At 36.9% G+C, this 26,970-nt stretch overlaps 1 protein-coding gene across 2 annotated transcripts; it reads right to left on the reverse strand.

The window, feature by feature from the left end:
• Nucleotides 1-2,070: 2,070 nt before the first annotated feature.
• zer1 (zyg-11 related, cell cycle regulator) lies at nucleotides 2,071-25,709 on the reverse strand. Of its 2 annotated transcripts, none has more exons than XM_059357977.1 (16): nucleotides 25,499-25,709; nucleotides 20,023-20,240; nucleotides 19,742-19,892; nucleotides 17,031-17,485; nucleotides 15,321-15,494; nucleotides 15,104-15,218; nucleotides 13,743-13,889; nucleotides 13,458-13,631; nucleotides 12,152-12,367; nucleotides 11,607-11,648; nucleotides 11,217-11,336; nucleotides 10,918-11,033; nucleotides 9,180-9,368; nucleotides 8,133-8,230; nucleotides 7,782-7,884; nucleotides 2,071-6,003 (listed from the first exon to the last, which is right to left on the reverse strand). In XM_059357977.1, the coding sequence occupies exons 2-16, from the start codon at nucleotides 20,187-20,189 to the stop codon at nucleotides 5,916-5,918; spliced, it is 2,355 nt and encodes a 784-aa protein (XP_059213960.1). In that variant the 5' UTR covers nucleotides 20,190-20,240; nucleotides 25,499-25,709; the 3' UTR covers nucleotides 2,071-5,915. The 2 variants fall into 2 exon arrangements, with proteins under 2 accessions (XP_059213960.1, XP_059213961.1); XM_059357978.1 differs by lacking the exon at nucleotides 25,499-25,709 and adding an exon at nucleotides 25,220-25,478.
• Nucleotides 25,710-26,970: the final 1,261 nt, after the last annotated feature.

The raw sequence follows: 26,970 nt of genomic DNA on the forward strand, positions 1-26,970 counted from the left end.
AGGTATAGGCATACGAATACAGGTAATAAAGTATTTTTACGTTAAATACCGAAGAATATTTAGGTGATCATACACCTGAAATATATATATATATATATATATATATATATATATATATATATATATATATATATATATATATATATATATATATATATATATATATATATATATATATATATATATATATATATGTAAGTAGTTGTACACAGTGGTATTACTGTATCTGTACTGTGTCTTCCACTATAGAGAATACATTGAATGTATGTAGATCCATGTTCAGATATGAAAAAGAAAAATAATACAAACGTGTTATAATAACTATATAATGATTATCAGTGGTGGAAGAACCTAAGAAAGTGGAAGAAACCTTTTTATACCTAAAGTATAGAAACTAAAAGATTAAGTTAAAGATTAAAATTAAGATTTCCTTTTTTAGTTGAGAGTTACAGCAGCAAATTAGATAGCAAAAAAAACCCAAACTCAAAACAATAAATAGTAAACAGCAGTATAAACTAGAAATATAAGCAAATAAACAAGTAAAAAATAGAATAAAGTATTCACAATTTACAATATAAACAAGTACAAATATAAAAAGTATAACAATTAAAACAAAAAAGATAAAATAAAAATAAAATTACTTTTATTTTGAAAGTATTTATTTAATTATTAAAAAGTACTCCTTATGCAGAATAAACCCAGTCAGATTGTTCTATATATTCCAAACATATTATTGCATTATTTATATTGATGCTTTTATGTAAGCAGTTTTATTTTTATTTTATTTTGTGAAGATAGAGCTTATTTAACTACATAATATACTGTTATGAGGTTTAATAATAATAAAAAAGTCTAATCACTTAAAATGTATCATCATGTAACATTTTTTTCATTTGTATCTGCAAAGCTCCCTGAAAAAATCCACCAATCAGATGATCACCTTTATAACCACTAGACGTTAAAATATTTCAACTTTATTGATGAAATCTAAGTGAACACTGATATGTTAGATATGTTTTGAATATGCACATTTTTTTAAACAACACAAATTAGCCATTAGTCAGGGTGAGGTTATAAATGAATTAAAATCCAATAATTTATACATGCACATCTAAGTACATTTACTCAAGTACTGTACTGAAGTAGAGTTTTGAGGTACTTGTACTCCATTTTATGTAATTTTATACTTCCACTTTGCTGCATTTAGAGGCAAATATTGTACTTTTTACTCCACTACAATTATCTGCCAGCTTTAGTTACTTTACAGGTCGAGATTCACCATGAAAAACTGTGATCTATTCATAGGATCTACTTGATTAAACATTGAAAAAAAGAGAAATAAATGCATATCTGTATATTCAGTAGTTTAAATTTCCCCAATCTTTACAAACTTAAATGCTGCTTACATAAATGCATCAATTATAATAATCCAGTAATATATTTAGAATATATTAACCAATCTGAGTGGGTCCATTCTGTATAACGAGTACTTTTACTTTTGATACTTTAAGTACATTTTGATGCTGACACTTTTGTATTTTTACTTTTAATGTAGTTTTTAATGCAGGACTTTTACTGTAGTGGAGTAATTTCACAGTGTGGTATTAGTACTTTTACTGAAGGATCTGATATATATAACACATTTTTTATTGTTGTTCTTTTTATATCTGTACATGGATCTACAAACATTCGAATTAATGTCTATGGTAGAAGAAGTATTCAGTAGTACCACAGTAACAGTAATACCAGTGTACAACTAGTTTAAAAATAATTATATTTCAGACCTAAATATTCTCTGGCATAGACAGTAAAAGTACCTTATTACCTGTAGAAGTGTGCCTGTGCATTGCATGCAGAAAAACATCGTATATCATATTTATTAGTCATTTTTTCCCTCTAGTTAGATTATTTCAACACATTTCAGTCATTATTAAACTGTCTCTAGAATTTTATAGTAATTTATGTGAGAATTATAGTAAATAAATTAAACTTGTTGATCTCATCACTGGTTAATTAATAAGTTAAAACAGTTTTTCAGAAGATGTAATAAAGAGAGAAAACAACACAGGATTCCCATTTTTGCCACTCCATCTTTATTGCTTATTTATATCTTTACACTAATGGCCTGATACTATTTAGAACAGGAAAAAAACTGGAACTCCATCAGGTTTTGATCAAATATTCTTCACTCCCATTTTGGATTACACTTATCAGCAGTTACAAAAGAAATCAATAACAGACTCCAGAAACATTATGAAATTAGTAGATGAAATTTGAAACAGTTTGTGACACAGCAGTTCCCCTGAAGCAGTATTTTACTTTTTTTTTATTATTGATTTTTCTTTATTTAAGCACATACATCTTAATAAATAACAGTCAACCCCCAACAGTAGCTACCTGCTGTCTCTGACATCGATGGGCCGTTTTCAGCTCTAGACATTATTTCTTCCTGGAAAGCATAAAACTGGAACATTCAAGTATTTCAAATTAGAGAGAATAGGTGATGGAGGATAGAAAACTGATCATCTACTTATCTAGGATATTTGTGGTAAGTTCTCTTCATATCCACACATTTGAATTCCAAAAACATTAAGTGAGGCTCAAGAAAAGCTTTTCACCTCACGCCACTGCTTACTCCAACATTAATTTCCTGTGAAATAGTGATAAAAACCAATCAGACTCTGAAAAATCACACAAAGGGAAAACTGTACATGAGAACCAGGGAATCGAGTCAGTGGGTAAACCCAACACGACTGATATGAAATATCTTAAAAACATAATCCTTAACTGTGTTTATGAATATCACTCTGTACAGAGGCTGAACCAGCTACACACACTGAGGTGCCACGTATGAGAAACCACTGTTCAATATATCTGGTTCATCTAGACCAATACGTTTCACATTGGATATGCAAAATCAGCGGTGTTGTCGTTACAGTCCTGGCAATCGCTGGTTTAGGAGTGCAACGAATCACCAAAAATCCTACTGCCAAAACTGCTCATTCAGCACCATTCAGGGCAAGTTATTAAAGTGGAACTAAATTTAAATGGTAACACTAGAATGTAGTGATGTGCCAATGAAGCCTCATGAACCATTTTCTATATTTTCTGAGATGGCGCTCTCTGTTCAACAAAGAGCTGAAAGCACACTCAATTCCATAGCTTCAGCCTTTTTCTTTAACCAATAGCTCCATCTAGTGGGCTCAGAAAATAATGACAATGGTTCATGAGGCTTCATTGGCACATCACTACTAGAATGTTTAATCCTCTGGAATCACTTTAATTTACTACCCTTGCTGAAAATGTCCGCTTAAAAAAAAAACGTGATAAAAACTTTACAGATTTATATTTTTTTCCAATTTTTTTCTACAGCTTCCGCTCTGCTCGAAACTACCAAAGAAAAAACATACAACATTACATTTTTAATCTGACACTACACAAAAACTAAAAATGCATCAAAATCAATTTTGTGGCTTATCTTTGACATATCCAAAGCTGTGATAAAAACAAATGCCCCAGCCAAAAAATATTTATTATATGGAAAATAACTTTTTTTTGTGTTTTTTCCTTAAAAAGCAGTGACATCAGGTAATTAAACTGGCATTTAAAGGGTAAAAATCCTCAAAATAATTGATTGTTTGGTAGTTTTGAGCAGGGTGGAAGTTGTTTAAGAGGTTTATGCAGAAAAAGTAGAAAAAAAATAATCTGTAAAGTTTTTATAGCATTTTTTTGGATGTGGCCATTTTTAGCCTTAAGGGCCTGAAAGGGTAGTGAATTTCTGCACAGTGTATTATAAGCCCATTTGAAAAATCTAAAATTTGAATTTCAAAATATATCAAGAAAAAAAACATTATTCCATTTAAATGATGCCATTTGCAGTATTATAGCCGAAATTATTGAAAAAACAAAAGTAAAAAAAGACAAATATGGCTGAAAATGTCCCTAGTGGTCCCAGAGGGTTAAAGAATTAAACCAAGATGAAAATACAGTAGGCAACTCCAATCAAACAGCAAACTGTTCCAAATCTGGTGTGCAATACTGCCGGCCCATAGGAATCTATGATCAAAGTCCATCAGCTTCCTCTTCCGTGTGCTCCGAGGGCCGCACATCCCCAACAACTCAACTCTAAGCATACATATTAATGCATTATTCTATTTCTCTCCCATCAGTTATTGCTTCATCTGGTCCTAAACTTACGAGAAGCTTTTGATAAAGGTGAAGCTGTTAGTTAGCAGCATGTTGACCGACCAGTAAAAACCATCAAGTGTTGTTAGAGGACGAGGTGTCCTGTGGTGATGTGCCAATTAAGCTTCATGAACCATTGTCATTATTTGCTGAGTCCACTAGATGGAGCTCTCTGTTAAACAAAGAGCTGAAAACACACTCAGTTACCATAGCTTCAGCCCTTTTCTTTAAACCAATAGCACCATCTAGTGGGCTCAGAAAATAATGACAATGGTTCATGAGGCTTCATTGGCACATCACTAGTTTCCTGCAGCCTTGTCTCCTTTTTTTTAAAAATTATCTGGCATCAAACTTGGCTTATCTCCTTTTTTTAAAATTATCTGGCATCAAACTTGGCTTATGGAAGCACAGTTGAGCTTGAGGGCTGAATTCTGATCAATTTATGTCGCTTGAGGCAGCATCAGTTGGGACCTGGACTACAAGTTTGGCGGCCAATCCTCATCTCCACTCCACTACCACCACTGAACACCCAGATCTCCCACAAAGAGCTGTCTGAGGCAGGTGCATGCTGGGTAATGTAGGTGCCAACAAATACTCTTTGAACATTAAAATCAGATATGATAGTGGAACCACGTGCACTAGACTGTTACTATAACAGCCTCCACCCTTCTGGTTATTACGCTTTCCACCAGATGTTAAACCTGGCTGCAAGGATTTGCATCATTCAGATAGTAGAGCATGAGTGAAGTCCAACACTGAGGTCTAAGTTCTTCCAACTATTTATTCATGATCATGTCTCATGTCTCTGTGCATTGGCCTATGGCATCTCCATACTTTGACTTTTGACTTTACAGTTGAAGCTCGGTGCTGCTAACCAGGTTCAAATACCAGATAATTAAAAAACAGAAGCAACTAAATCTAAAAAAATGTCCTTTTACAGAAGAGATAATCCAGGATCGCCACACTACATTTGAATGATCGGGTATTCTGTGTATAGTTTTTATAGTTTTTTTTTAGCACTGACTGAATGTCAAATCAAAACCTAAACAAATTGAAGTATAGAGTAAAGTCATGAGTGTTTACAGTTATATTATAAAACATACACACAGTAAAAGGATGAGACAAACAAAATATTTACATATATAACAAAGAAGTCCATCATTGTGCCACAAAGTCTGGGAAGACTTCCCCTCGCGTCAACATCGGTGTGATGCTTCTCTGCAGCCTACACACATACGTGCTAATATAGATTGTGTCAACCTGCACAAGAATGAATGAGGGTGAGCGAGCCGACGACGCGCCTCCAGCCTTTTGTTCAATGTTATACAGTTACTGGTAGTGAGCTGGGGAGGGCTTTGTCACCGTCCAATGAGAACCAAGCGTCACTCCTATACTGTTTTGTTCTGTCGTTAAATCTTTGACACGCCAGACACACACACACACACACACACTCAAACACGCACACGCACACAGTGAGAGAGACCAGTCACCCACTCCCACAGACCCGTCCCAACAGAAGAGATGCTGATGTGTAGCAGAGGTCAGCACCCTCACAACAAAACACAAGTCCTATGTGTCATATAGTATGATTTTATCCCAAAGGGTCTGCTCTACAAAATAATATGAATGAGAATAGTAATGCACACACGTGAGCCTTGTGGTGGTGGTGGTGGTGACAGTAGGAGGGGCCTCAGGTTGGTTTGTCTGATGTTTGCTGGGAGTCTGTGGTGTCAACCTCTCTGTCCATAGTTCACCTCCTGGCCTTGACTCGTTTCCATCGGGTCTTCTTTGAAGTTTTCACACTGCTCCATTACTTTGCTGAAAAATTTAAATGTTTTACAAGTTAACAAAAAGGTTAGATACTATTTATCAGAGGTGGGGCAAAAAAATTGATACAGCATAGTATAGCGATATTTTGCGTGGCAATATTATATTGATTAATGGGACCCAAGTGTTGATATTTAGCGTTCAGATGGGCCATCAATATTTTCGCCGCTAGTTTTTTTTCTGGAGGCTGTAGCAGGCTCACTTTTAGGAATATACTGGAGATGGTATCATATGAAACTAGAAGATCTAAGGAATCTATAGGCACCATGTGTGTCAGGATATCGTGTCGGGAAGTTGTCAAAATAACGCTGCAAAGTTCGGAAGCCCCAGTAGCTCCAGGCTTTGTAACGTCTCTCCTCCACTATGAACGAGCCCGAAGCGGGATGCTGGGATCAAGTGATCCCACCAATTTTCCGCCTCCAGAGGTAGTCACAGAGGTGGAAAATTGGTGGGACTGTTGGAACCACTATGAATCAGCCATCCCGGCAGGCTGAATATTTGACGTTGCGTGTGACGCCTAAAGCTGATTTCCACCGGGCGTGATACGGCTGCGCAGCGATCACCATTGCTGATCGCTGCCCCTCAAATCAATGAGAGCATTTCCACTGGATGCGCTGCCTAACGTCTCAGCAGCGTCCCAGCTGCGGCTCTCCACTCTGCAGCGCAATCAATCTGTAGCATTTCTATTTTTGAGGCAAGCCGTTGCTAAAACGCTTCAAGCTACAGAGCAGATTTCACCAGAAAGGAAATCCGACACAGAATCAACATAATACACTTCTGTCCCCTTTTCAAAATAAAACACAATAAGCAGTTCATGCGGCTTAAAACTACTTCACATCAACATTGCGTCTTGACCGGGGGACCAGATCAGCAATCAATCAATCAAAGGGTCTCAGCGGGTCGGTGACATGGACGATGAGAGACTGATTGTTGAAGTGGAACAGCAAACAATCATTTATGACATAACATATTGTTTTTATCAGGATAGATGGTCAGATCAACAGATCTTCCACATCAGAGAAGCAAAGTAAGCTGTTTGTTGTTGTTGTTTCCTTTACACACACAGTTTATCACGGGATCTCGCGGTCTCCTGTACGTTCAGGATTACCGTGTGTTCTCGTTTATTCACGTGTATACGGCTGGCTCGCTACGCTGCCTTTATGCGAGCCTTAGGCGCCCGGTGGGAATTGACGTCGGGAAGAGGACGGAGCAAAAACACGGTGCAGTCATTCCGCGCCCGGTAGAAATCCCCAGTAACACACACCTCTCACTTGATCCGACAGTCATCCAATCATGTTCAGCTGCACCGCGGCCGCGTCACCAACTGTGCACAGCATCCGCCGCTTAATGTAAACAAACCGGCATCGCTAATTGTCCACTTAGTGTCCAGTGTTTGTTGTACACAAACGGAGGTCGCTAACTGAACACATCCTGCTGCAACACATACCGCACTATGAAAGGGCCTCATAATTGATGTAAACAGGAAAATTAGTGGAATATAACCATTTTTATTAGCCTACTTTATGTGTTTCTATATTCTGTATTTAGATTGCTGCATTAAATGATAACTTTTGGTAACAAAAATATAATAATTATACAAATAAAAATATATTTCTAAGCATTTTCTGTACTAGGAGGAACAGAGAGAAAGTTGAGCTAGGAAAACTAGTTTGTTTTGTTTGTTTTGGCGAAGGGCTCAGCCTGTGACTGAAGAGAACATAAAGACAAGCTGCAGAGTGCTAATGAGAACACAGAGCATCATGTCGTACCTGGCCATGTCCTTGGTCTCTGGCTGGGAGCTGTCCAGTTCCAAAACCTTCTCGAGAAGACTTATTCCTCCTTCCTTAATCAGCAAGGGGCAATATTTGCTTGCTGCAAAAGCAAAATGAATGTATGAGACGGTCAGTGTGTAGAAGTATTTTAAAAATGCCAAAACACATTTTTAAAATCACCATTTAGTCAGCATAGGAACATGAACCAGTTAATCATTCTAGTGTAGCTAGAATATGTGTACAATAGCTGGTATAACTATTATTATCGAGCTATAAGTGAAACACTGTCAGAGTTATTATGAACTCCTCTGATGATACAAAGACTGAAGTTGAGTGTGAGATACTCACGGTAAACTGACACCAGGTTGAAGAGCGCCCATGTGGCCCAGTGCTGACTGACGGGGGAGATGCCCTGAGGCAGCAACCGCAGGATGGGCTCGAAGGACCTGACAGATCAAACATTTCACAATGAGAGAAACCCACTAACAGTAAGAACACTTCAACTCATCATATACTGACATGCTGCATTTAACAGTAACACACACACACATATATATTTGATTTATGACATCCAAGCCAGGGTTGGTGGTTGTTGGAAAAGACTTAACTAAGAGGAGTTTGGTGAGTTTTTGTCCAGATTGAATGTGTTAACAACAAACACAGAAAAACACCACTTTTTGATTTTATCACGATACTTGACTCACGATACTATACTACTGATATTATTGCGATTTTAAGCCTTTTGCGATATGGTGACTATTGCGATACAATAAATTACGATTTAACTGTTTAACTGCATTTTGTGTCCATAAACTTAAATTCAAATCAAGAATTGTTTTGTCAAATCAGAAAAAAATGTCAGTGTATTCATCTCACTTCAGTCTTTTTATTTCTCCACAATGAATTTCCCCATTGTGGGATTAATAAAGTAATCTTCTTCTTCTTAGTATTCAGTATTCAGTATTCAGTCAAACTGAACTGAACTGATATCAAACATGTATGGACGATAACAACTGCAGCATTTTATCAAACTTTCACAAACAACAAGCTTCACTGCTCTAAAGTTTTTTTAATGAAACATTTAAAAAAAAAAAGCCAAACTTTGCATCGTTATATTGACAACTTCCAGACACGATATCCTGACGCACAATTTCTACATTTTTACTAGTAATTTATACTTTTTTCTCGTGATTTTGAGTTTTTTTTCTGGTAATTCTACTTGTTTTCCGGTAATTTAGACTTTTTTCGACTAATTTAAAAAAAAATTCTGGTAAATTTGACTTTTTTCTGGTAATTCTACTTTTTCTTGTAATTCTACTTTTTCTGAAGGCAGATTAACTTATTTTTCTCCCACCTCTACAAAACATTAATAAGAAATGATTGAATGATAATCACCTGTAGTTGATGTTGCGTCGTGAGCTGACGTCCCAGCTCTGGATGGCGTCCCACATCTTGTCCATCACAGTGTCTCTCCGCGGCTCTTCCATCGACCAAACCTCCGGCCCGTCGAACATGATGTGTGACAGCACGCCACACGCGTTGTACGACACCTCGATCCCGTCCGCCTTACTGTCCAGCAGGTTACTGCCAAACATCAAACATCAACAATAACTGAGAACAGGTCTGTGTGAAATAATAACCCTCAGAAACACATTTCAGTTCTGACTACGAGTTGTATTCAGTTGTGTTGTTCAAAAATTCTTTAAAGGTTTCAGCAGTCCATCTGTATCCCTGTTCATTCTGTGAAGTTATTATTATTATTATTATTATTATGTGTGTGGTTGAGGCTGAGATGCTGTTCCTAATAATGTGTCTGATATACTGAATATCTTGCAAAACATTTTACACTAAAGCTAGACCTCCACCTGTTTTTGAAGCATTTAAAAATGTATTTAAAAAATAATTATATTTTAAGTTTTCACACACTTTAACAAGACCCTTTTAGAAGACAGCCTATGTTTTTTTAATAATGGATTTTGTTTATTTACATCTGAATTTAAATGATTGGCTATTATCAGTTTCAGATGTAGACATTATAATTAGAGCCTGACAGATATATCTGTTAACTGATATAAATTGCTGATATTGGCCTATTCAATAATTGTGTCTGATATGCCCCAATATGAAAACTTTTTTTACACAGAAAATGTAGAAAACAGTGCTTAGGGTGATTTAGAAATGTTGTTTTTAATTTTCATTCATCCATTATCCTTAACCACTTGGCTGAACTCGGATCATGGGGGGCTGAAGCAGATCCTGATAAGCTGACATTGGGCGAGTGGTGGGTGCACCCTGCACAGGTCACCAGACACAAAGAGACACACAACCATTCACAATTTCATACACACCTAAAGGCAATTTAGAGTCACCAATTAAACCTAAGCTTCATGTTTTTGGACTGTGGGAGGAAGCTGGAGGACCCAGAGAGAACTCATGGGGAGAACATGCAAACTCCACATTCAAGAGCTGCAACCCGGAGTTGGATCGACGACCCTCTTGCTGTGAGGCATTAGTGCTAACCACTACACCACTGTGTATATTTGAGAGATCCCTAAGCATACAGCCAGAAATGTTAAAACAAATTTTAGGGTGATGGGTCCAGTAATATGAGGGATTAGCTGCAGACATAAGGCCCCCACACACCGCCCCGATGGGACCCAACGCCGACAAGCTCTTGTCCAATGATTCTGTCACATCTCGTCGGGTGAAAAAAACAGTGAACCGCCACGACGACTGCCATCTACACAGCAGCCTGTACGTTCTGCGCTTGCATGTGATGCAATAAGTCTCCCTAACAACGGGAGGCGCAAGTCTGGTGACTGTAATCCAAAACATGAAAACAGGAAATGACGCAACGGAGAAACCATCGAAGTAACCGTGGAGATTAAAAACAAAGCGCACACAGCATTAAGCTTGTTATTAGTTTTGAGAAGACGTTTTGGACATTTTGGAAAACAAAGCTTTGCTGCAAAATGGTCGCCTGGCTGAGCAGCTGGATTTCTAAAAACTATGTAAAAAAGGAAGCAAAATGTAGTTGTCTCTTTCGTGCCATGTGTTTATGTTTACTCTCATCACTTCTGCCCCTACCACACACCGTGCTGATTCGCTAGAGCCAACTTTACAGTCGACTTACCTGAATACAGTGATGAACTGTGGGGTGAGCAGCTGTGGCCTCAGTGCTTTGACCTCTGCAACATTTCCCAAAAGCCCCAACATGTTGCGGTGAAGCTCCTGCTTGTCTGGAAACTCCTGGAGTTAAGAGCATGCAATGAGAGGAGACATATGTAGAAATATCACGGGACTACTGCTGTAATAGTCCAATAGCAGGTACATACTGCAGTATATTTCTAACAATTTATGGAACAAATACTGAAGAAAGCTTTGTGAATTCTTAGGGTTTCACAAACCACTGGTAGGTGCAGCATGACTCACCTGTAGACACTCCAGGAAGAGACTCATGCCCCGACAGTTGAGGAACATCTGACAGTTGTCGGGCGTCTCGTCAGTGATGTTCCACAGAGCGCTCCAGGAAAACTCCATCACCTGGTCACACTGAGAGGAAACAAAGACACAGTCATTTTAGTGAGAACCTCCTACAATTTACTGTAACAGTCAGACAAAACATATGTCATGCAGGAGTGTTTATTGGTTATATTTAGTCTAGTAGTGAATAGTGATGGGTGATATATCCAATTAGTTATGTATTCAACAATGTATCATGGCTTGTTCTATGTTGATTGTTGCTGTTGATTTATTATCTTGATTTGTAAAAATGGAAAAGCAAAGTTGAAAAGATCCAGGAGAAGTAAAACTGAGACTTACCATTCTGTCCTGCAGCTTCTTCTGGATTAAGTTAAGCATCGTCTGTGAGGGAGAAAATAATGTAAGAAAAAAAACTGCACTTTGAGATGATTTCACACCAACAGTAACACAGTGGGCTGTTTTATTGTGGGCGTGTTCCTACAGGATAATAGATTCCTCAAAACGACTTCAGAGTAGGCCACCACAAAACAAGAAGAAAAAACAGCTATGAAAGCTTTTCAAATAAATTTGTTGCAATGGAGATAAGTATGTGGTCGTTTTAAGGGATTTTAAGAGATTAAATATATGTTTAAAGACACTGTGCATACATGACTGTACAACTTAGTAAGTAAGTGCAATATTTCATAGCATGTTAACTGCTATGTGTGCTTGCAGCTGACCAAAGAAATAATTAGTGAGATTATGTTGCATTAAATGGCTCCAAAAGTAGATCAAGGAAGAACATTTCTGCTTCCTTTTAAGTCCTCTGTAGGCGAGATAATTTGTGTTTTCTAACTGGTTTTTATGGACATCTGTCAGGAAAGTTGAGCTCATTTTGATGTTACCTTGACAAATCCCATCTTCCCCACAGCTTCCTTGTGATGGTTGTCCACCTGACAGACCAAAGCATTGCATAGGTGCACAGCAATTCTCTGGATCGATTCGTCCTGCCTGGCTGGCTCCAGGATTTTCAGCAGCAGCTGGTTAACCCGACTGTACTGGAACTCCAGCTCCTCTGGAATACTGAAGTTACACAGAGTCAGGCAGCAGTTCCTCTGGACCTGGTGGGGGAGGGACACAAAGAGAGACACATCAAGTTTTGTCTGAAGTCTGAAAAGCAACATAATGTGGATCAAATGGGCTTAAAAAATGTATCTGATTACAATCTTATTATACACTTTTAAGACAAGAACTTTTAACATACTTTTCCAATGCTTTTTGCAATTCAGCATGGTACGGATGGTACATGGAGTTTGGTTGGTATAGCAACAAATCCCTCATTTGGGGGCTTTATCATGTTCAAAAACTCATCATATTTGGTTTATACGTCAATCTTTGGTGAAATGTACGTATTCTAGTGTTCGCGGGAATGGTTGTAGCAAAATGACTCACTAGCGCCCCATAGAACAATTTAAAAGAGCCTCATAATATAGGACATTTTCACATAGAGACATGGAATTTGGTACCTACGTGTATCATTGTCTCAAGAACCCATACCCAAAAAGAACAGGAAGTCGGCCATCTTGAATCAGATAACGCGTTTTCCTGCGTTTTTTGCCATTTCCACGTCGCATACTTTAACGAACTCCTACAGATTTAATCCGATCCACTTCAACCTTGGTCAGTACCATCATAAGGCCTTTGAGATCAACAGTTTTTAAAAGCTTTTCAGACCGTCACACTATGTGGGCGTGGCATGGCGGCAAAATATGGCTTTCGCCATAAAACACAAGATTATTATAACTTTACCATACTTTGGCCGATTTGGTCCAAACTTCTCATGCTTCATGAAAGTCCAGCCCTGGATACGTCTACATAACAATATGTCATAAAGCCCCGCCCCTTCTGCTTCAACCACCCCCCCTTTCATAAAATGACCACGTCGCATACTTTAACAAACTCCTCCTACAGATTTAACCCGATCCACATCAACCTTGGTCAGTACCATCATGACGCCTTTGGGATCAAAAGTTATTCAAAGCTTTACCGATCATCACACTATGTGGGCGTGGCATGGTGCCATAAAAAAACGAGATTGTTATAACTTTGCCATACTTTATCCGATCTGGTCCAAACTCCTCATGCTTTATAAGAGTCCAGTCCTGAATACGTCTACACATCAGTTGAGTGTATTTTAATGAGTTGACTTACAGTGACCTCCTGGTACTGCTCCATCCCGTTCAGAACCACCTGAATGACCTCTCTGCGCAACCGCACGCTCTGGTCGCTGCGGTACTCTGTGTTGGTCAGGTAGAACAGAGCAGCGCTGCCAGTCACCTGGATGCTCTTATCATATTTATGGCACTTCAATGCTGTTATGACGAGCTGAAAGGACAAAAAGGACACGGTATGCGAATGCTGCACAGACAAATCAAGGCAGAAAGTTTGTAATTGGAAGGGCAGCAGCGTCGCCTCCCCAACTTTAACTTATCGTACTTGCAGAGCTCGGAGCAGCTGGCTGCAGTGTTGTATCCTGGCGATGTCGAACAGCTGGTTGATGGCTCTGTGAGCCAGCTCAGGGCGAAACTCTGTGTAAGCCTCGATGGCATTTAGGACTTGATCTTCATTCTTTGATCCAGTCACCTGCAAAAAGTCCAGCAACACATAGATGTAATCCACAGAATTTAACTTGTGATGAGCATTATTCTTGTGTTCAAGACGTGTTTTAAAAACCGGGTAAAGCTAAAATATATATGTGATCTGAGTTTTCCACAGCACAGAAAATGTGTTAATAAACCCCTGCCAAATTTAAATCACAAAAATGAACAAGCAGTATTCTGAAACAGATATCTGATATACAGACATATGATAGCTGAAGCTTGATATTTGATATCCAACTCCTTCTGACTTTCTGCTGCTGTCACACTGTTTCTGTCTCTCTCTAAATGTTCATGCCAAACAAACTATGGAGAATAAATCTTGTGTTTCTGTCCGAGTGAGCACAGATCTGCTCTTATGTCAGATCAGACTTGTTGTCTTCGGCACGGAGCTCGTTGTCCACCCGTAGACAAAATGGTTTATTTTAAGGTTCATAAATGCTCCAAATTTATCGTGTATGTTGGATGTTACTTCAGCCTAGGCCTGGGCGATTATATGATCACGATTAGTGATCGCAATAAATATCAGGTGGATTACAGGTGATCAGCTGTGAGCAGATTAACTCAATCAAACATGTCGGAAATGTGTGTGACAACAGCCAATCAGAGCCGACCTTTTCCTGCTCCACTACTGTAAGTTTCCGGAGCAGTAAACAGAAAGACAGAACATGGAGCTAAACGGAGCTGAGGGCGGAGAAATAGATGTCAGTCATGACTTGGATCAATAAACCAGGGAGGAACAGGTGCATGTTGGGAAAGAGTAAAGGAAGCTACAATCTATCTGCCACAACAGAAAGGCTATGGTGTGGTCAAGAGCGTGGGACATATGAAAACAAGTTATCACTGACAACCAACAAAAAAGTTGGAAAAAAAAAAAAAAAAAGTTTTAAATGTAAAGATACTAATATAGTGTTGGGGGCAGAGTTTAGATTTTAGATACACCCAAAAATGGAGTAAAGCAGTTTGATGGTCCAAAATTCAGTCAGTCAATTCAGTTTTTTTACATGTTGTCAGCCATTACATTGTACCTTATGTTTTCATACCAATCTGTGATTTGAGTTTACCCAGACTTTAAATAATTTTTTTTTTACTTAAATCGTGGAGTGCGCTAACTAGTTCGTCAGAATGAACGTCTTTTAGTTGTGTAATAAGTAATGGGTCATAACTTATAACATGTGTGTTTCTTTAGATAACGAGTACCTTATAAGCAGGGATGTGTGTCACATTAGAGAGGGTGGTGTCGTACAAGCCCAAAAACTGCAGCGGCCTCTTCAGCTCCTGGAAAGGATAGATGCTGCTCTTGCACGGCTCAATGCTGAAAGACAGAAAAAACTTGCCATGTTCAGGAATTCTTTGTTCATCTTAAAGTAAATGATAAAAAAAAATGATAAAATGCACTCTGGTGCTGGTGACCCACCTTGGCCGACCCATAGCTTCTTCAAAGTGTGGAACTGTGCAGTTGTCTAGCATAATGTGACCTGAGATGTCCAGTGATACCAGGTTGATGAGACGCTGTACGATTGCCGTCAGGATCTTCCTGGTCATCTTACACTTCGAGGTGCGCCGGCTCTCCCGTGAGATATCGAGATGCCTGAAGAATGTTTGCAAATGACAATGATATATTATTTTCAAATTGTAAGTGGCAAAGTAAATGATATACATATATCTTGTCTATATCTATTAGAGTTGTGAATCAGTGTATCGGCCCCACGCTACAATTTTATCCCGATGCTTGAGTCACGATACGATATTATTGCAAATTTAAGCATTGTGCGATATGGTGAGTATTGTGTTACAATATATTGCGATTTAACTGTTTAGCTGCATTTTGAGTCCATAAAATGAAATTCAGTCAAGAATTGTTTTGCCAAAGAAGAGAAAATTCTCATTCTGTGGGTTTGACTCTCATTGTGGAGAGTACACAGACTGAGAATTTTTCACATACGATTCTAGTGCGACTTAAGCATTTTGCGATATGGTGACTATTGCGATACAATAAATTGCGATTTAACTGTTATCAGAAAAAAATGTCAGTGTATTCATCTCACTTCAGTCTTTTTATTTCTCCACAATGAATTTCCCTATTGTGGGATTAATAAAGTAATCTTCTTCTTCTTTCTTTCTTCTTTCAATGAGAGTCAAACCCACAGACTGACCAACAAAGTATTCAGTCAAACTGAACTGAACTGATATCAAACATGTATGGATGACAACAACTGCAGCATTTTATCAAACTTTCACAAACAACAAGCTTCACTGCTCTCAATTTATTGTATGAAACATAAAAAAGCCGAACTTTGCAGCATTATTTCAACAACTTCCTAACGCACATGGTGACTATAGATTCCTAGTTTCATATGATACCAGTATCTCCAGTACGGTCCCACTACGGCCACCGAAAAAAAAAAAACACTGCAAAAATACTGTTGGCCTGCTGGCTGTCAGAACGCTAAATATCGGTACTTGTAAGCCTTGTTTAACCAATGTGACTGATTTATGGACCAAAGTGTGATCACTATGGATTACTTTAGGACATTGTGCCTACTGCATGAACACAATATTTAGGAGCACCACCCTAATGTGATAATTAGGGGTGCACCAATTGATCGGCACCGATTTCCTTAATTTTGCAGGATCAGCGATCGGCCGATTCTTTTACGTCAAACCAATCTTATCTAGCGATCTTATCTACCTCCGCAAAGGTCTGAAAGTGCGTCTGCACGTACGTGTACTTCTGCATGATTGTGTTGTATGTATGTTGTACTGTAACAAAACCAAAAACTCAGGACACTTTTTTTATGGTTGCAGTTCTTTTGTTAGTTTGTCCTGTAAATTGTTGCTATTTATTTCAACTTCAATATTTTATTAACTACCTCAGACATTGTGATTTCCTTTATTTGTTAAAGAAAAGTACTGCTGTGTTACTGTTTTTCAATAAAATAAGATTCAGACATTGAAGGTGTATGCTGTGAGTTATAAAAAAATCGGAATCGGCCAAAATTGGAATCGGCAGGCGAGGCTTTTTTTTTTTTTTTTTTTTTTTTTTTAAATCGGTAATCGGAGATCGGCCAGAAAATTGCAATCGGTGCACCCCTAGTAATAATGTACTAATGTACATAAAGCTTACCTGAGATTAACGATCTCCACCACTGTACTGACCAACTCCTCTGACAGGTCCACATTGTAGAGAACAAGAGATGCCAGTCTGTCTTTCCACTGGGTGAGAAAAGCTGTTCCCAGCAATTGTACATTAGACAGATCTAGTGAGGTGAGGGACTTGAGGGGTTTGAGCAGGGTCTCGGCATCCACCTCGTCAGGCAGGCCCCCCAAGTTGAGCAACCTGAGGCGGTTGAAGCCCTGGAAGTTAAAGTCTGTCTCTAAAGCCTGCCTGGAAGCAGGGCTCTCCTCCTCCTCGTCCTCCGTGTCTTCGTTGCAGGCGAGCGGGGCGCCACCCTTCCTGTAGAAGATGTGGCTGCAGCCGAAGAGACAAAGAGATACCAAGGTCTCACGGAAGCAGGTCAGTGTTTTCAAGCTGCGGGACGACAGACTGTTGCAGTAGGTGAGGTGAAGCTCAATCAGGTCCTGGCAGAACACACAACGTGAATAATGAGTCAAACAGTGAATCAAAATATGCTGAAATCATTAATGACTGGGTTATACTTCACAAACAGTAATATAACAGAATTAAATCAACTTTACGGTTGGGCACCACAGGTTAACTCTCAATATATACAATTACAATAAAATGATCATCATAACTTTGCCATAACAATATAGGCAATTCGGTAATATGCAGTATGTTCACCTTATCACAGTGGAAATAATGTAATATATGACAAGTCGACCTGTCATAATAAATTAAATTACGACTTCGAGCTCAACAAAAGTTATCTCAATCATATATCGTATGACATCACTGGTGTTTGTTTGCTTAGATGAGAAAGATAACATTTTTAGCAAATGATGCCAGAAAAATAGCAGGAATTTCCCCAACATTATAAAAAAAAAGGCATTTTACACCAGAAGTCAAATTAACAGAAAAAAAAACTGCCAAGACAGGTCATTTCTGGCTATGCTGTTTCTGTTTCACTGCGGGCGGGGCTCTTCTCCTCACACACACTGTTGCATTATTTATATGATTATATAACTTTTACTTTAATTAATTATTTCTAGAACAATACATCATCAAACTTAAGACTTTTCAAACTTAAGACCCATTTCCATCCATACTGGCAAAAAAGTACAAAAGACATGAAGGAAAATCGGAGGCCCGGAATTACTTCATTAAGTATATGAATTTATTCACGACTCTTTCACATTGGAATAAAAATACTTTACCTAACTAAAAACACCAGAAGCCTCTCTATCGTGAAGTAATATTTGTTTAGAACTTTAAATTGTGATTGTTTAAATTGTAAGCGGCCTGCACAGGTAATTAGTTCTGTGTTATAATTTTGTTATAGCGTCCTCAAAAATCGAAAACATTAAAAAGTGAGACTGAAGTTTATGCATTTGTTTAAAAATAAAAGTAACGTTAATACATTTTTAAGACCTTTCAAATTTGTTTTTAAGACATTTTATGAGATTTTAAGAGAATTTAGGCATTTTAAGGCCTTAAAATTCAAGTAACTGGATTTTAGATGTTTTAAGGCTTTTTAAGACACTGAATAAGCAAAATGTCTGGAGTAAAAGAAGGATGCATGGTAGGCTTATGGTATGCCACTAGTAGTACAGTGGCCTATAAGCCTGTCCCTGGAGTGGTATGCAACTCGTGTTTCACAGCTACATGAACCACACTACTGTCAGACTGTCACAGCAGCATTTCCCCCATGATCAGGGTCTGTCCCAACAGTTCAAACTGCTGAATGAAAGTAATAAAAGCAACCTAATGTTCTGTTTTATGAACCATGACACACAGGTTTGGATATAAAGAATTGTAAATAAGGACAATTACTAATTCAAGTCAATCAAAGTTTTGCTGAATTGCCATTTATTGAATTCGATTTATTGGAAGAATCTTTCCCCACTTGTTTCTATTGACTCTTTTCAGATAAATGTTTAAATGACAGAAAGCAAGCAGATAGAATTTCATGTTTCAAATATAATAATTCACTCATTATCACAAAGAATGGCCCTTATCTAACTTAGTCAATGTAATAACATTGCCTAAGTGTATCTAATATATATATATATATATATATATTATATAATACATATGTGGACTCAATCACACCTGATTAACCTGATTCAAATAAATAAAAGACGATGTCCAGTTTATTTTTGTTCTCTTGCTTGTTGTGTCAAATGTTATGAGCCATATCTATTCCTCTCCCTCCTTTAGTGATAGTGGATGTAATAAATGTAGCTAATTTGCCGTATTGGAGGAGGCTCGTTTAATTGGAAGCGTGGTTCCAAACCATTGAAAGACACTTGTAAATGAAGCTGATTTAGTAAGCCTGCCCCCAGTAGCCAGACTGGGTCTGATTAACAAGACTGCCACACCACCAGAAACATCTCTAAATGCACAGTAGAGCTAAGATAACATCTTAGTACTGACAAGTTAGTTAAATTCACTTAATATGAGTGCAGAAAACAGCAACCGTCAATAATCCCTTTAATGTCAATATATTAACCTATATCTATCCACAAAAGTGGGTAGAAATGTTTTCTAGTTGAGATGTTCCAGCAGTGAACTAGTGGATAAAAGATTATAGTCTTGAGCCCTTTTTAAACTGCGTTTCCACAAAAGTGCCTTAACGAGCTCTGCTGTCATTATGCCTGAGGACATTCATATCTCGGCTTGAAACGGCAGTCTGAAAGGAGCTTTTGCCATCCTACCTGCTTTTTAATGGCCTCCAGATCTCTGTCGTGTACAAAGTCTTCTCTCAGCTGGACCCTGGTCAATCTGGTGCTTCGAGGGTCTGAGAATAGTTGGAAGAAGCTCTCCTCTGGTTCAAAGTTACTGTCTGTGTGGACCAACTCCATGTATCTGTGTAAACAAGAATAAATAGAAAAATAAATTGAATAAAAAGCAACTTTCAGACATGGAATATTGTGACAAACATGGAGCATTTTGACAGAAATTGGGTAAAGATTCATTGATGTATTCTGTGACGTACGTGTTGACCAGCTTGTCGCAAATCTCGCTGGGCAGGAAGATGTCGGAGCGCAGACAGAGCTTGTTCCTGAAGCCCTGGTAGCACATGGTCTTCCTAAGGTTCCTCAGGCAGAAGATCGTAGCCAGAGTCATGAGGCTGTCAGGGTTATCTCCTGCTTTGGTCGCCATGTTAGCCTCTTATTCTCTGGCTCAGATCAAAGTCAGGGCAGTGCAGAGGACCTTAAAAGGCGTTCATTGAAGAAAGGAAAGGGTTAGGAGGAATTTCTTTTCATAGAAGGCTGCATCTGGTGGGAAATAGCAAAACAGTTCTCCTTCACATTTCGACTTGAATAATTCATATATCTCATGTGAGGTTAGAGTGGATAGAAACACTGCACGTGTAAAGTCCATTTTATCATAACTGCAACAAAAAAAGAAATACCACCTTCACTTGCCACTATCTTTATCATTCACTGCAGCTACACATTAATGTTTTAGGTTAATAGTAGGGATGGGTGTTAAGAAGAAACCTGCCAACTTCTATAACATCTATAACGTTAACGATTAATTAATCCCTGCATGCATACATGGGCAAAATAAAAGATATATATATACAGGACTGTGCAAAAGCCTGTTTTGATAACGGACTCTTTTATTTTGAAAGGACGAAAAGAGACTTGATCCTGTCAATCATTAGTGAGGTGATATTGTAAAGATAACGCCAAGGAGTTCAATGTTTTATGTTTTAGCCATCGAAGAGGCGTGAGGTTAGTTTTCACAGTAATCTTAATATTTAAATGTGATTTGTGTTAAAATAAGTTTTGGATCAAATTAAACTGAGTAATTCATGCTAGCAAGGTTTGATACAGTAAGCTTGTTTTGTTCAAATAAATACTCTTGTATTTCTGTGTGTTTTATAATTGTTATTGCAACTTTGAGTTTGCAAACTGTAGCTTTATCCAACTTAATTCTCAGCTCCATGGCTTTCTCAGTTCAGTGATACTGATTCGCAGTCAGAGATTAAATTAAATTAAAAAAATACACAGATCAATTAAAAACTCCACGTGATCGACCAAATTCTTAACGACCATTACTCGATCATTGATGGATTATTCCCATCCCTACTTAATAGATGTGTTTTTTTATGTATAATATTTGGGATATACAGTGAGTAACTCACTAAGCAGTTCAACTAAGGGCATCCAATCCAAAATAAAGTTAAAACATCAAAGACAGAGACAAGATATTATAGTTATCTGGTGTCACTACTACTACAAACTCTGTATCAAGCTGACTGTATTTTCTACGTCCATACATATATTATCTAAATCACTAGGACCAAAAAAGCAGATCATATTACTCAAGTTCTGAGGTGTTTACACGGGCTTCCTATCTGTCAAAGAATTTATTTAAAAATACTATTTTTGGTCTACAAAGCAGTGAATTGTTTTGGGTCGAAAAACATTTTTGCTAAGCTAAGAACCACCCAGAACTCTCAGATCATCAGGGACTCTGTTTTGTGTTCCCAGAGTCAGAACCAAACATGGAGGAGCAGTGTTCAGTTTTTATGCTCCACATATCTGGAACAAACTCCCAGAAAACTGCAGGGTGTCTGCTGCAACTCTTTCAAATCAAGACTGAAGACTTTTCAGTTTGCCGCTGCCTTTCAGTAAACAATAATTGCTGATATATTTAAAAATATATATTTCATCTGCTCGATTTCAATTTTAACATTTTATATTTGAATGTCATTTTATATATGTCTCTTACCAATGCATCTCTGTTTACATCCAACCACATTAGGCCGATATTAGGCCTTCTGTATTTATTCTATATTATATATGTCAAATACCACTTATATATTTAAATATATGTATTCATTGACGTTCATATCACTACATGCAACAACCTATTTAACCTATTTAACATGCTAAAATATATTTTATCCAATGTGCAATACCTGTTAAAATGCAAAGGACAACAGACAAGGATCGAAAATATATATTAATAATAAATGCCAAATAATAGAAATGTATGTATATAATGAGTATAGAATGTATGTATAAGTCTTATTTTTGTATATTCATTATTCTGTCTTCTGTATCTATGTGTCTGTACCTTGCGCTGCTGTGACAACTACATTTCCCCACTACAGGATAATTAGTCATATCTTATCTTATCTTTGTGTCAAGCAATTTGAATTGTTTTTGAAAGGTGCTATACAAATAAACTTGCCTTGCATTGCCTAATATTACTTTAAAAAAACCCTCGCTGCCATAATAACCTAAACCCATATTTACATATCTCGACCACCTCTTTGTAGACCTAATTTAGCCGTCATGGCTGATATGGTTAGCAACTAATTCTGGCTACTTTGACACAACTTTAATTTAACATTACCATTGCTACTAAAATGATCCTATCATGTTGATATTAGGCTGGATGAATCATGACCATAGTAACAGGATTACATATCAATAGTAAATATATATAATTAATAAATGCCAAATAGCAAAAAAGTATATATAGAATGTATGTATATGTCTTAATTTTTATATATCTATATCTATGTGCCTATTTCTTGAGCTGATGTGACAACTAAATTTCTCCACTGCGGGATAAATAAGGTCATATCTTATATTATCTCTTATCGCTCGATGATTTTAATATTTTGTGTAATGCCCTTTGAAGTGCCATAGTCAGTCTTATCTTATCTTGCCTTTTGTGTAAAGCAATTTGAATCGTTTTTGAAAGATGCTACACAAATAAACTTGTCTAACAGTTTATTAAGGCAAGGCAAGACATTAAAAAACCTTGCTGCCATAATAACCTAAACCCATATTTACATATCTAGACCACTTCTTTGTAGACCTAATTTAGCCGTCATGGCTGATATGGTTGGCAACTAATTCTGGCTATTATATATTAATAGTAAATGTATATTAATAATAAATTCCAAATAGCAAAAATGTATGTATATAATGTATGTATAGGTCTTATTTTTTATATTCTTTCTTCTACATCTATGTGTCTGTATCTTGAGCTGCTGTAACATCTAAATTTCCCCACTACAGGATAATTAATCATATCTTTTCTTATTTTTTGTGTAAAGCAATTTGAATTGTTTTTGAAAGGTGCTATACAAATAAACTTGCCTTGCATTGCCTAATATTACTTTTTTTTTTTTTTTAAACCCTCGCTGCCATAATAACCTAAACCCATATTTACATATCTAGACCACCTCTTTGTAGACCTAATTTAGCCGTCATGGCTGATATGGTTAGCAACTAATTCTGGCTACTTTGACACAACTTTAATTTAACATTACCGTTGCTACTAAAATGATCATATCATGTTGATATTAGGCTGGATGAATCATGACCATAGTAACATGATTATATATCAATAGTAAATATATATAATTAATAAATGCCAAATAGCAAAAAAGTATGTATAGAATGTATGTATATGTCTGAATTTTTATATATCTATGTGTCTATATCTTGAGCTGCTGTGACAACTAAATTTCTCCACTGCGGGATAAATAAAGTCATATCTTATATTATCTCTCGATGCTTTAAATATTTTGTGTAATGCCCTTTGAAGTGCCATAGTCAGTCTTATCTTATCTTGTCTTTCGTGTAAAGCAATTTGAATCGTTTTTGAAAGATGCTATACAAATAAACTTGTCTAACAGTTTATTAAGGCAAGGCAAGACATTAAAAAACCTTGCTGCCATAATAACCTAAACCTATATTTACATATCTAGACCACTTCTTTGTAGACCTAATTTAGCCGTCTATTATATATTAATAGTAAATGTATATTAATAATAAATGCCAAATAGCAAAAATGTATGTATAGAATGTATGTATAGGTCTTATTAATTTATATATTTATATATATTTATATTCTTTCTTCTACATCTATGTGTATGTATCTTGAGCTGCTGTAACATCTAAATTTCCCCACTACAGGATAATTAATCATATCTTATCTTATCTTTTGTGTAAAGCAATTTGAATTGTTTTTGAAAGGTGCTATACAAATAAACTTGCCTTGCATTGCCTAAAATAAGCGCCAAATAATAGAAATGTATGTATATAATGAGTATAAAATGTATGTATAAGTCTTTTATATTCATTATTCTGTCTTCTGTATCTATGTGTCTGTACCTTGTGCTGCTGTGACAACTAAATTTCCCCACTGCAGGATAACTAGTAATATCTTATCTTTGTGTAAAGCAATTTGAATTGTTTTTGAAAGGTGCTATACAAATAAACTTGCCTTGCATTGCCTAATAATTAGTCATATCTTTTCTTATCTTTTGTGTAAAGCAATTTGAATTGTTTTTGAAAGATGCTATACAAATAAACTTGCCTTGCATTGCCTAATATTACTTCTTTTTTTTCTGATATGGTTAGCAACTAATTCTGGCTACTTTGACACAACTTTAATTTAACATTACCGTTGCTACTAAAATGATCATATCATGTTGATATTAGGCTGGATGAATCATGACCATAGTAACATGATTATTTTATTATATATCAATAGTAAATATATATAATTAATAAATGCCAAATAGCAAAAAAGTATGTATAGAATGTATGTATATGTCTGATTTTTTATATATCTATGTGTCTATATCTTGAGCTGCTGTGACAACTAAATTTCTCCACTGCGGGATAAATAAAGTCATATCTTATATTATCTCTCGATGCTTTAAATATTTTGTGTAATGCCCTTTGAAGTGCCATAGTCAGTCTTATCTTATCTTTTGTGTAAAGCAATTTGAATTGTTTTTGAAAGGTGCTATACAAATAAACTTGCCTTGCATTGCCTAATATTACTTTTTTTTTTTTTTAAACCCTCGCTGCCATAATAACCTAAACCCATATTTACATATCTAGACCACCTCTTTGTAGACCTAATTTAGCCGTCATGGCTGATATGGTTAGCAACTAATTCTGGCTACTTTGACACAACTTTAATTTAACATTACCATTGCTACTAAAATGATCCTATCATGTTGATATTAGTCTGGATGAATCCTGAACCTAGTAACTTAGCTTGACCTGTCTTTTGCATCCATGGTTTGTTAGTTAAACACACATAACGCTAGCAGTGTCTCCTAGGGGACACAGCACACTGTTACTAACTTAACGTTAGCTAGCTCCCTAGCTAGCCACATTGTATAATAATTTAACAACACTAACCTTAGATAGCTAGTCGCAAACGGTCAGCAATGAGAAGTCTACTCACTCACAACAACCCGAAATACCAAAGACCGACACTTGTTATTTTTTAGTTAAGCCTCAACTTGCCGATACAGTGTCACCAGTGCATTTCAGCGTCCAGGTTAGCTTGTGGCTAACGGTGACTTTCCCTGCTATGATGCTAGCTAGCGGAGCTAGTGGAGGCTAGCGCTGAAACAGCTGATAGCTCAGCGTGTCAAAGCTCCAAACAGTGACAGCGGCCACCAGGCAGGGCTTTACCTGAGCCTTGGCCAAGGCTTTGTGTCTCGATGACGGCGAGAAATGGAGTTATTTTCATCAGGCTTCACTCATCTGATTTTCGTTTTCGCCCGATGTCAACAAACAGACTCCTCCTCCTCCTCCTTTTTCTCCTCCTCCTCCTTTTTCTCCTCCTCCTTCTCCCATCTCTCCCTGCTGTTCTTCCTCTTCTTCTTCTATTCCCATCACTTGTCCACTCCACTTCCTATTTTTGTCCTCCTATAGTATGTTATAATAACTACTCCCAGTGGCGGTTCTAGACCAATTTTACTGTGGGGGCCAAGGAGGGGCCAGTGTTTAATCAGAGGGGCACATTAGCACATGAAAAAATGGCAAAGATGATATTTAGGCATTCCAAATCTTTGAATGCTTGAAAAAGACACAAAATGACCAAAAAAGACACAAAATGAGAAGACAGAACAACCAAAAAAAAAACCCACAGAAGACATAAACATGACAAAAAAAGACACAAAATTACCCAAAAAAGACACATAAATGACGCCAATGACAAAAAAGAAACAAAATGACAAAAAAAAGACTCAACAACAGACACAAAATTACCAAAAAAAGACACAAAAAGACACAAATGACCAAAAAAGACACAAAATGACTTACAAAGACATGTAAAGACATGAAAAGGATTTTAAAAATGGACAAAATAGCCCAATAAGACTCCAGAGAGTTAAACTATTATATGTACACATTCTGGGTTCATTTTGTGTACAATGAGATATTGTTTGAACAAAAAAATGTTAGAATTGTTCCATTGTTCATTGTTATAAATTGATCATTTTATTATTAATTTGACACAGGGGCCACAGCAGGGGCCAAAGGCTTCTTCACAGGGGCAGTGGCCCCTGGAGGCCCCTGTGTAGAACCGCCACTGACTACTCCTGTTTCATTAACCTAATACATTATCATTTTTATTTATTTTATTTTTTATTTATTTTTTTTGTTCCTTTCATGAAAGTGGACAACAAAATGTGTACAGAGACACACTCTACACCTTCATGATTAGAAAGGAGCAGCAAGAAGAAAACATTTCTTATGTTTGTCTGCCCCCTACTTGAACAATAAAAGTAAAAAAAGATGGTCTGACATCACATACAATGGATTTTCAGTAGCCTACACCAACAAAACTTTGATTATAACAAAACACTTAAAACAACAAAAACAAACAAGACAAAAACAAACAAAAACCCATACAAGCACATGTAATCATATCCCTACCCATAACCATTATGGGTAGTAATAGTAGTTCCATTTACTTCTAGAGGCACATATTGTTCTTTTAGGTTGAGATTTAACATAAAAAACATGGCCAATTTAAAGGCATTAGACTTTTTTAAAATTCAACCTCATAACAGTATATTAAAAAGTTAAAATGAGCCCTATCTGGACAACCGCTTACACAATGCATCAATAATAATAATAATAATAATAATAATAATAAT

Source organism: Centropristis striata, chromosome 19 (genome assembly GCF_030273125.1).
Source record: "Centropristis striata isolate RG_2023a ecotype Rhode Island chromosome 19, C.striata_1.0, whole genome shotgun sequence".
NCBI classification, from domain to species: domain Eukaryota; kingdom Metazoa; phylum Chordata; class Actinopteri; order Perciformes; family Serranidae; genus Centropristis; species Centropristis striata.

Coding starts and splice junctions, on each gene's coding strand:
- zer1 (XM_059357977.1), bottom strand. CDS start 20,189: ATGGCGACCAAAGCAGGAGATAACCCTGACAGCCTCATGACTCTGGCT. Junction 11,337..11,606: donor AGAAGCTGCAGGACAGAATG/GTAAGTCTCAGT, acceptor GTTTCCTCTCAG/TGTGACCAGGTGATGGAGTT. Junction 9,369..10,917: donor CAGTTCATCACTGTATTCAG/GTAAGTCGACTG, acceptor GATGTTTGGCAG/TAACCTGCTGGACAGTAAGG.